The 11,716-nt window shown below is 41.7% G+C and overlaps 1 protein-coding gene across 1 annotated transcript; it reads right to left on the bottom strand. All coding sequences in view use genetic code 11, as the record gives it.

Moving 5' to 3' along the window:
* Window positions 1-10,425: 10,425 nt before the first annotated feature.
* Window positions 10,426-11,641, bottom strand: EGR_06630 (Zinc finger A20 and AN1 domain-containing stress-associated protein; the record flags this gene model as incomplete). Its single annotated transcript, XM_024495879.1, has 4 exons — window positions 10,426-10,580; window positions 10,660-10,710; window positions 11,277-11,366; window positions 11,473-11,641. 4 exons carry the CDS (start codon window positions 11,639-11,641, stop codon window positions 10,426-10,428), a joined length of 465 nt encoding a protein of 154 aa, XP_024349737.1.
* Window positions 11,642-11,716: the final 75 nt, after the last annotated feature.

Below are 11,716 nucleotides of genomic sequence, written 5' to 3'. Positions count from 1 at the left end.
CATGTACATTCACATCGTCAGTGATTCCACACTGTCTCTTCGTCGTCTGATGGAGTTGGTTCTTCTCATTTATTCACGACTGTGCTGCACATTTGACTGCAGCAAGCTAATTGTGCAATTGGGATACTGCATCCAGCCAATGGACAACTCAATGAGCTGACGATGCAATTCGTAAATACTTTTCATTGGGTCAGTTAAACAGGTTCGTTGACTTCGATTCACTCACCACTGATGGTGTCACGAGTAAAATGTTTTATTTTCCCTGCAAACCAATTGTCACTTTACTTCGTTTAATGGTATTTACTGGATGTTTAACTTGCCATGACACTGGCAGGCTGATGGATGGGTTGAACGAGGCGAGGCGGTTTCCTTGACCATCGGGCTTACAAGCAACCTTTGGGGAGCTACTTTGTTTGCTTATTTGAAGCGGCGTAAACATATACCCGAATGAACTCAGTTGTGGACAATGAGGTCGAGTTTACGGAAGCCTGACGAATTGCTTCACAAGTTGAGGCCTTTTGCTTTAAACTGTGTGCTACCTCGTAGTGCCAAGAGGAAGGCTATGAAATGAAATGCATTTAATTTCATGTGTGCATGAAGTTTACTTTTCGTTGAGCTTCATGTAATTTGGCAGCAGATCTGCAAACCGGGGATGTAAAATGTGGTCATTCGCCAGTCGCCCAAACGAAGCGGAATCCTTGGTCACAAGGGCAAATCATTGACTCCTTGTTGTCGTCCAAATGCTCTATAATTTGGTAAGAGATAATAACACGCGGCTAGACCTTATTATCATGAACTGCTCTATATGCCATACGCTCCATGTTTGTTTGGCTAAGGGGCTACTGAGGAGCTGCACCATGGTACCTCTGCTGGGTGGCTATGCCTCCGCACCATGCCAGTGGCTCCTCAGCCCTTCCGCATGCCGACAACACTTATTCGGATGCATCATTATGTCTCCTTCCGTATTCATGAAAGTGTTGGGGTGGTAGAGATGGTCGAGTGACAGTTCACGCATCTTACTTCGAATGTTAAGCTTTCGTCGACAAACCATATACTCCTGCCAACACAATGCGACATTGTGATTTCCACTACCCACAGGCTCTACTTATATCCACAGTAAGTAGCGGACACTTTTGTCGGTTGAAATGAGAGTGAGTGGAGGAGAGAGGCAAAGGGACATGATGTCAAGTAAGATGTGGTCTACCTGATCGTCGTGTGGAAAGGCAGGTCGAAAGTTGCATCTAGAAGAGGGCAATGACGTAGACGTTAAGATTTCGTGCATATGGATGATGATTGACGAGAGAGAGCATTTATGACGACACATGCCTTGTTTTTATGCAAATTGAGTTTTGGTTTTTTGTTTTGCAGGTGGAATTGTGCATTGATGGTGGTCGTTCGTGTTGGTCTCGTTGGGTTGGTTGTGGCGAAGCCGTCTTCACCATGTCCGTGTTGTGTGCGCATCATCAAACGAGTTCCACCGAGACCCTTAGCTTAAGTTCCTACTTCGTGAAGAAGGCTATTTCGCAAAAGCTCTTCGCCTCATCGTGCAATTTAACATGACATGTCAATGTGATCTTGATTCACACTGAGCGACTCAAATCGCCGGAGCGTGTGGAATGGATTCAGTGTCTCTCGCTTTCATCTCTACCTTCACGCCTTTGGAACGACGAGGTTGGTTAGACAAGGTCATCTATACTGTTGAGTCCACCTCACTACTGTGTAGATCCAGTGTGAAGACACTGCCTCCTCCCTCCCCTTCATTTATAAGTCAATCTGAAAAGGAAAATTTTTTGGAGAAAGATCTGTGCAGCATCACACTTCAATCCACCTCCTTGAGTTAATTTGACAATGCCTGCAATTCTCCGAGGGAAAAAGGAACGGATGCTACCATTAGTAAATCCATTGTCATGAAAGGATATATGGGTGGGGAAGGCGGCATTCGCATGACTTATTCAAATGAGCTTGCAAGTGTGTGAGTCGCTGCTTAGACTAGACGTAGAGATGGTGGAGCTTGTGAAGTAAACAAAAGCCTCTTTCATGTTCCGTGGAACACGAGTGAGTTCTCGTTTTCCATTCCGAAGGAAGTAGGAGGACAGATGATAGGAGTATAGGTGGAGAGGATGGAGGAGGAGCTGGAACATGATTCCCTGTTCACAGTAGATGCATTGTACACGGCAAAGCGGGTGTTTCCCACAACTAGTAGTCCCACTTGAATAATGATGCGCTCTCACCGTGTGCTTCTTGGCTCGTAGGTCCTTGTGAAGTAGATGGATATGTAGAGCCGAAGACTCGGCTGAAGTGAAGTTAGGACAAAATGTTAAGGCAAAATATGTGTTGCCAGTAAACAGATGGGCTAAGGGGCTAGCGACTTGGCTTGGAGTCGAGTCTGCCTGGAGGACATCCAATAGCGGAGCCTCAAATTAGTCTGTTGCCAAATCAGAGTGCTAAACAAATAACCAACACATTACACAAACAAGGCGTATAAAACTCTTGAATGAGGGGAGTTGGAAAGCTACTGAATCATCTCTTTAACTCCGTATTCTGATGATGGCATGTTTTTTATTATGTAGGCAGATAATTTCATTAGGTACAGCGGTGTGTTTACCTGCCCATATCTCCACTTCATGGTCCGTACCAAGTCGTATCCTTGATTGAATGTCTTGTCTCTTTTGTTGTAAAAGTTACTTTAAAGGAAACACCGTCTTGTTAATTGAAGTGGTGTATGTTATTAACTAACGTTTTGAATAAGCCTTTTAAGTTCGAACCTCGCTGACCCCTTGGCCCTGACACTGGTGGCCTTGACAAGTTAAAATTCTTTGTTTATTTGTCACTGAACTCGTGTTGTGTGCCTTATAATACGGTAATTGCTTTTTAACTCTCAGATTTAGAAGAGGGTCATTTATTGACTTTGCTATTGTATCCCTCCTGGTCGGTCTGCCCTCCGGGCCTTCCCAATACCTATAATCGCCCCCTTACGTCAACAATACATATTTTGTCCCAGCATTATATCTTCGGATAAGTCGCGGAGGGCTATGGTTATTAGTTGCTGACCTCACGCTCATTGCAACCGGAAGCAAAAAGTGCCTTTTCTGTCAAGGCGTATTCTGCATTGCTCAACTTTGTTGACAACGTGGAACTCCCACCTTATTTATTTCGACTCGCATTCTTGGAAGATTGGATCAAGTGGGTACCTTGAGGCAAACACCTCAATGTGTCCGTTTGTGTTTCAGCTCAGTCGTTGTACTAAGGGTCTTGACGACTAGTTAAACTAATTTTTTTAGCGTTAAAGAACTAGTGATTGAGGCGATTATGGTGCCCTCAGGCAGCTTTGAAGACGAAAGAAGCCATAATAATCCGGTAGCGTATGCACTGGTTGCATGTGGAAGGGCCGAATGGCTACTGGACTGGCCCGAAGGCCAGGTTACCCGGCTGAAGTACATTGGTGGAGCACCTAGGTGGCACGTTTTCAAAGTCAAGAAAAGTAGTAGAAAATGGGTCACGCTGTCTAGGTCACACTAAAGTGACATGCCGCTTTCTTGTGTGACCCCTTTTTGATCAGTGAGTAGATAGACAACAAATTCTAGTGCTTTAATTTTTCAATCTCATTTTTTAAAATTAGATCAACCGCTCCTCACTTAACTGTGTCCATCTTGCAATGCCCACCAAACAAGTCGTTTAACATTTCCCCGTACTTTCACTCTCTTTTTTACTCATGCTGACTGACTAGGCGGACGCCCTAATAAAATCGCATTTAATTTACCATGAAAAGTAGAATTCCATCCCCTTGGCCTTCATCGCAGCCCGAGTGCTTAAAGGAAGGCGATTTTGGGGGCATAGGTGTATTTGCTTAACACTTGGTCTTGCGAACAGGTCAATTGTTAGCTCCCCATTCTACGTCTCTCAGATGATTTGGCCTCTGAGCCATGCCAGTACACCCCTCCGCCCCCTCTGCTGCACCAGAATACCTCTTTCACTGGAGTTTTAAGCCGTATTTCGGCTTTAGGAATGTCTGAAGGCGCTACTGTACACATTTAATCCTCATGGAACTTAAATGAGTTCCAAGCGAAAGAATAATTTATCTAGATTTTAAAAGGTAGAATTAAGAAAGGCGTAGAGATGATTGGCTAAATTAACCTTATTGTGATGCTCTAATTTAATTGCTTGTCAGTTGCCAAATTAATCAATTCGATCTGGTAGTGAAAGTCTCTACCTTGAAGGCGATAGCTCTATTCGGCTTTGCGACTTGAGTGACAGCCAACCAGATGAAATCCAATTCTGTTTTACCAGCTACGATCTGTATGTGTAACACATTGACTCAGATTGGTGGCTTAATAAAACACAACCTTTTTTACCCTTCAAGACACTCAGATGACGTGCACTTCAAATCACACCATCGTATAAGTCAATGAGGCTGCTTTCTTCATAGGTGATCCCTGTGTGCAAAAAATATTTCATTCCTTGATACAGGATCAAATAGTACAAGCCAGTTTAGGTCTTCTCCACCTAAAACACTCTACTTTGTCAAGTCATCAAAGTTTTATTCACGGATCTAGCGAATATAATTCTTGTCGGCAAGCTTACCAATCACGTCATCTGGATGTGACATTGTCACTCTGCCCTCTTTAAGTCATTGCTTCTCTGAGCGTTTAAATCTCAAGGACCATGTACACCAGCTACATGGTATTTGGCAACCCCACACGTTAATAGTATGCCGACTGACTTATGACATGCAATTTGCTTGTAGTCGAGTCTATTCTTTTGTTCTTTTGTGAATAGTGAATCAGGAAATACTGCAATCGGCCAACTATGAAAAAATGTGCTAGAAACTTACCCACCTATAAAGTATGCTCCCTGTTCCTTACTTGACCTATGACCTCTGTCTCAGCACATTGATGGGAAATTTTCAGCTTCTTATCTTACCTTATTTAGTTCAAAGATGGCTCATTCGATTTCCCCCTGCAAACTTGCATGCCAAAAGCAGCAGCATGACTTCGTCATCACGGCCGTTGATTAGCAACTGAAATCACTTGTATGAAACACACACTTTGATTATGTAATCAGAAGCACACATAGGGACAGAAATCCTTAATATGAAGCAAGCTGACTTAAAATTGGTCATTTTATAGGGCTTTGGAATGCTGCCCTTGAGATGCTGCTTTGACGCCCGTCAATGAACTGAAGTGGATGCAGACCAAGAAGGATGCCAATTTTGGTGTAAATAAGTGCCACCGTGAATGGCAGAGGCAGCCTAAAATTGTTTCGGCCTGTCCCTAATTTCATACATTGTAATAACATACTCTGCTCCTCTTAAGTGCGCACTAGCAAATAACAATCTGCTGTGATAACTGTGTATACACGGTTGCCACAAGCCTAGAACCCCTCAGCCGAAACATCATGACAGTCTTTTTAATTCTTCGCCTATTTCCTAAAAGAACAAAACCACTTTTCAGGGCAGCAGTCATTCCTATTGACTGAATGAAAAGTAGACCTGGCATCCTGATTGTCTTTGTCGCATACACTACACGGGAGTCTTCCACATTTATCTTGGCTACTGACGCTCGTTCACTTGCTCACATAGATTTAATATCTGATGGCAGAAGGAGCGCATGAAGCATGGGGATAGTTTAACCTAAACACCAAGCATTTACGAAATTTCGACGATGTGAAGTTCAAATCTTAACTTTGAAAGGAGTAAAGGGACATTCCACTCGTGACTGATAGCCGAAGAATAAAAGGCTATCCAATGAAGGGCGTGCCATTAAAGGATATATTTTGCCTTATTTTCACCACCCTTTGGCGGGAAATTCAGTTAACACTTTACCATTAGGCCACGTGTTCGCAATCAGATCAAATGTTAGCACAAATTTGACATCCGGTTATGATGGAACACTGCTTTAACCCATGCATAGCATCTTTTGGAAAATAGAAATCGTATTCTCTCTCCCTCTCACTCGATGTCTGCTTCTCTGATATGCCTTTCTCCTCCTCTCTAAGCCAAGGTAGAAATGAGGAGCGGCTTGTGTTTGATGAGCATGAATTTACCTTCTTTGATTCACAAATTTTATCTCCCTTATTTGTAGAACCTAGTACACATGCAATCCCACTTAAATAAGTCATGGGAATGCCTTGACTTCCTCCTAAACCTTCTCTGCGGTAGGTCTAGTGAAGCAGACCTGACTACTTGGATTGGATTGCAGTGCAAATCCCTCTGCTTAGCCGTCTTCTAATAAATTATATTCTTATCGAATAATAAGGAAGGATTGTTCTTCAAATCTGTCTCTCTCCAAAGCCATTCAACCAAATGAAGGAGGAGAAGGAGGAGGATAAAGCCATGGAAACACAATGTTTCCATGCAGTATTCAGGTGGAATGTTCAGCACCTGTCTGAAAATTCTCACAAAACTACACTAAAGTGAGATGTTAAAAGGTGATTTTTACCTAATTGTTGAAGTAATTTTGCCATCTGAAAGTCTTGAGGTCCACACCCACTGCTATCGATGTGTGCAGCTCTCTTACTGTAGCACTACAAGACTTTATTGAAGATGAAGGAAGAAAATAGTAAGATGGGAAATGTATTATAGACAAACAGAAGGGCTTGGAGGCTACTGCCATGGGCCGGAGGTCACTCTGCCTGGCAGAGGTACAATCACCGGCGCCTTCAGTTCGCTAGCAACGACAATAGGAAGTAAAATGTATGCCTAAGATTTTGTTGTTTCGGAGGCCATGACTCGTTTTTATTGATGCTTTGGTGTAAAAAACGTTCTTTTGAATGTGTTTTTGGAATCTCTGATGGAGTGGACGCCATTGACTCCAAAACAAGAAACAAAATCTTAGGCATATAATTCGCTCTCAATTGTAGTTACACGCGAACTAAAGGCGCCGGTTATTGTAGCTCTGCCAGGTAGAGTGACCTCCGGCCCATGGTAGCAGCCTCCAAGCCCTTCTGTTCGTCTATAATACATTTCCCATCCTACTATTTTCTTCCTTCATCTTCAATAAAGTCTTGTAGTGCTACATTACCAACACCTCCAAGTGCTATCATGTACCGTAAGGCAACACGATCTTTAATAGTTTCGTCGAAATGGAACCTGTAAGATCATTTACATGAAGGCAAAGTTGTTCTTGGGAGCTGGAATTCACAAAATATTGCACAGACTTAATAAAGGTGGTCAATTATAAAAGAGGGCATAAAAAAGAATTGGGTTATAACAGTAGTAAGACGGCTATAAAGGCTGTCAATAAAAATATAAGCAAAGAAATGTGATTGTGAGCGACCACGAGATATTGCCATATTCTCCCCCGTTCACCTTATCTTTAACCCCTGTAGAAACGTTCCATAGTCTAGGCAATCACCCTCACTATGCCTTAGGTTCATTTATCCATTCAGTCTATTGCCTCTTTTATCTCGCTGAAGACAATTTAAGTTGTTCGCCATCTGGCTATATATTCCAGTCATAGTAAATGCTCAATACAAAATGTCATGCATTTTATGTCAGTTGATTTAGTGTTTGCCAAATCAAGTCGACTTCAAAGATGTAAACTTTAGCAGCAAAAGAGTAGGTATTAGCTTCACAGATCCACAGATGTTTCGTCCAGTGATCATTTTTGCATAAGATTTGTCATTCCACAATTCCGGCAGTGCCAACTTCCAAAACGGATCTATGCTCTCATAATCAACCGTAGGTGGTTGCTCAAGTCAGTCGAGTCTGTGTAGGACAAAACAAATTCTCCTTAAAACAGATATATATATATATATACATTTTGAATAAACCTCTCTTTCTTTAGTGGAACAACATGCCCACCCATCGAGCATTCTTGGCCGAGACTTCGGAAATCGCGAAGCAACCAAATGCGTCTGCTTCCTAGAATGAATCCCTCAATTTGAAGAGCAGATTTTGAGATTTTTAAGTGTTTAGGAGTCTCCTTAGTCAATACAGCTTTGCGAAACCCTTTTTCATTTGCCAATAATATTTAACTACAGGTGAATGTGCAAGCCCAAATCTACCAATTTACCTATAAAAGTGCATTTCGTAAACAAATATGCTACTTGTTGGGGTGTAAGTAGAAACAAGCTTGTTGTGAGAAATAAGTACTGCAACGTGACGGGCTACGCTGTCACCCATCACATGTCTGTTCACTGGGCAGTAGTTATGTGAATCGGCTTCTTGTTCTCCTAACTACCAAATCACCAATTCTTCTCCAAGTTTGCCGCTCCAAATCCACCAGCAAAGGTAAGTGTTGTAAAGCAAATTTAACTCTCTTAAAGGAAATTGGCAATGTGTATAAGCTGGTAGCATAAATGGTACGAAGAGAGCTCGATCTTTCTTGCCGACACGGCCGATTCGAGGAGAGGGACACCAAAGGATTCATGCAACTAAATTGGGTGCGCTACCGATCTTTGTCATTCGAGTACCGCCATAAACCCACCTTGATGTCTTTGGTAATAATCTTAAACTTTGTTCATTGTAAATGCATTAAAGGAGGCTAAAGCGGATTGCTGGACAGAAATGCCGATCACTCGACGGTTACCCATCACCCTCAAGTGTCAGTGCGTCCCACTACCACATCCAGACGAATTAGTCAATCTGTGCTGAAGCACAGAATTTCAAACTAGCTACTGACTTTTGGTGCCTATTGTCGGAAAGTACTCGGATCCTGTTGGATCACATGTGACTATCCTGCTGTATCGAATTACCGAAATTGATGATTATGCTACCGTCTTAGGGTAAAAGTTGTGCTTCAGCACTGCTCACTATGTTTCTTGGGCACCATCTAAGCTGCATTATTGTGGTATATCAAAGAGATGGCAACCGTTCAGGCGTGTTTTAGTCTAAACATTGAAGTCACCTTTAATGGAGGGCCTTAGCGCTTAGCGGAGACATGCAAATACACTGTCCAATGATGCACCAGTTGCAAAGGGAACATCAGGTAGCCCTGCTACCCACATTTACTTCGAGTGGTTGGGAAACCGATAATGCTTAAGTAGAACAGTAAAGCTGTGTCTGTTAAGAAATAGCCAGAAAAAATGCGAACAATGAACCCGGGAAGTGAAAATAACCCTTTGACAAAGTACGACTTGCCCTTGCGTTTTGCTTTTTCATGAAAACCACAATCTGTAAAGCTGTTACAACCACCTTTTGGGACCCCAGGGGACCAAATTGTACGAGATATATGCATTCAACTTAGCAAGATGGATTTTACATTAAAAATGATTCACCAAATGCAACCTTACCTGTAACATGTGCCTACTTGACCTCAACTTTACAAAGACAGGCCACCGAGCCGGTAAAAATCCCGAAAATTTTATAAAACCTCTAATTTCTTGATAAAATACAAACTCTCACCTCTGTAGATTTTCTCTAACCTGTTTAACCTCATTTGCAAACAATGCATCAAAACACCACCAAACTAATCCTCTTGACCATAGAGTAGGAAATCGTGGGCAGGCGGAGGAAAAAATGAGAATTCAACCTCTGCTACTATTCGGAGCACCATTCGTGGATTGGGACTGTTTTGAAACAACGGTTAGCCAAATGGGAACTATTCAAGAATCCTGATTCAAAACATCATATCAGCTTCTGTTTTGGGTTTCACATTCTCTTAAAGGCGGTATCTAAAAGGCCAGTAGAATTCCCTCACGGAGTAAAAGCTCTGACAAGGCTGTCCGTACTTCTCAGAAAACTCGCGAAGTGGTAGCACGATGTAGTCCTGCCAACTCAGCATTGTAACGGTATATCAAATGAATACAATATAATTCTAACATACTAGAGCTTGAGAATGCTAACGGACCACAACTGACATTTACCATCGCAGCTCTGTGCGAAATGATTATGTCCACTGACAACCAAATGGACCAAGACGCCTGATCAAATAGGCAGATGACTTATTTGGTTCATGAAATGCGAGCCACGCCATGGCTAGTGTTACCAAAGCTTGCTTAGACAACCTTCTCTTCATGTAAGTGGTACTTAGAAACTCAAGGAGAACATGCATCAGATTTTGGACTAATTCTCAACTTTGCACAAACAACCCTAATATTTCAAATTAGACAAGCAAAAAATGCCTTTTGTAGTTTTACGATCACCCACGAAAGGTTTGTTTAAGTTGGGTGTAGAATTAAAATACGGTTGGCATCGCTATACCGTCGCCAGTCATCCACAGCCAAAAAGACAAAATCGATCACTATGAGATGCATAAAACAGAATTATTTTATATATGTTTGCTCACAGCCCCTTTTCTTATATCTTTTTTCTCCTTACAAGACAAATAAAAAGACGAGCATGCACATAAAAACAGCAACCAAAATCATAGCGTTGGGAAGTTAAGACTATAAAAGCTGATCTAACAATCTGATCGCGCACAAATAAGGCTGGAGGTAGAAGGTGCAAAATGGAAGTAGTAAGGTGGGCTAAAGCAGTGTTGAATGTCAAATTTTCCTCACTTTTTCGCCTGATACCGTCGGGTTGGCCTTGCGCAGTCGTTCCCGCTCGTGCGACTGATAATCAAAAGCGCAGTTGTGGCTGTCGGCAAAGCGATGTGTGGTACAGAAAACTCCACCACAGGCACATACAATGCCCTGCTCTAATAACAAGGAAAAAAATGCAAAAAGTTGCACCACGAATGAGATATCAGCCACGAAATGATCCTCTGATCCACTCACCTATCAAGCTAAGTCGTTTGTTGCACACCCCACAGCGCACGACATTGGGTGCTGAAACGGCAAGAAGAAATAAAAGTGGGCCATAAATATGGAATGTTTTAATATCGCTTGATGATAGCTAAATCAAATTTGCACAGAAACACACCAGTGTTTTGTGTGGCCATAACTGATAACTTGCCGTGTCTCTTACTTGGATAGGTTTAAAGAGAGCAACTCTTGAACAGTGCTGCGAAAGCAACTCAGAAATGGGTATCCAATTACAAGTTTGACTATATCACGAATGATCACGATTCAACACTCTGTGAATCACAAGACACCATTGTTTTAAAGTAGTTAGTGTCTACGTGAATAAAAATTGAAAAATGCTGGTACCAAAAATAAAATTAGCATTTCCCCTAACTCTGTTTTCCCCAGAAAAGTGTACAAAATGAACTGCATTAAGAATGCATAATTGTACTGAAATCGACATTGCTGGAAGACTTAATTGGCTAGTTTGTGGAGGGTACCTAGCCAAATACTCTATTATTCGATAAAATTTTAGGCACTAAAACGCTCAGTATTGCGAAAAAAGCAATGATAATAAAAATTTATTAGTAAGATAAGCAATAAATGCTTACATAAACTGCGTCTAGCAGTATTCTGGGTGGGTACAGCTTCTACAGGATTTGGTTCATTTTGTAATTTAGAATAACTCAATTTGGCGACATCTGCATCATTTCAGAAATAAATAAAAATAATAAGCATATTATGCTAAAGCAATTTAATTCATTGAAAGCTTCAAAAGATTGAGGAATTTAATAAAAGAGGAAATACCCAAAGAAGCGTCGAGATTAGGTTTTGTTATTTGCGGATCCTCTCCCACAATGAGCTTATAGCATGCCGAACAGTATCCCTGGTTTTCTAATGTTCCGTAGAATCCACACCCATTTTTGCATAACAAATTGTTATGACAGTTCTTCTGAAGCGTTTCTCCCAAGGTCATCGTTACCAATTTTATTAAGAGAAAAACTTCAAGTTGCATGCAAACTCAAAGTCTTTTTAAAGAAAACAAATGCAT

The sequence above is a fragment of the Echinococcus granulosus genome, assembly GCF_000524195.1.
Source record: "Echinococcus granulosus chromosome Unknown EG_S00060, whole genome shotgun sequence".
Lineage (NCBI taxonomy): Eukaryota > Metazoa > Platyhelminthes > Cestoda > Cyclophyllidea > Taeniidae > Echinococcus > Echinococcus granulosus.
This window is presented reverse-complemented; position numbering and strand designations above follow the sequence as displayed.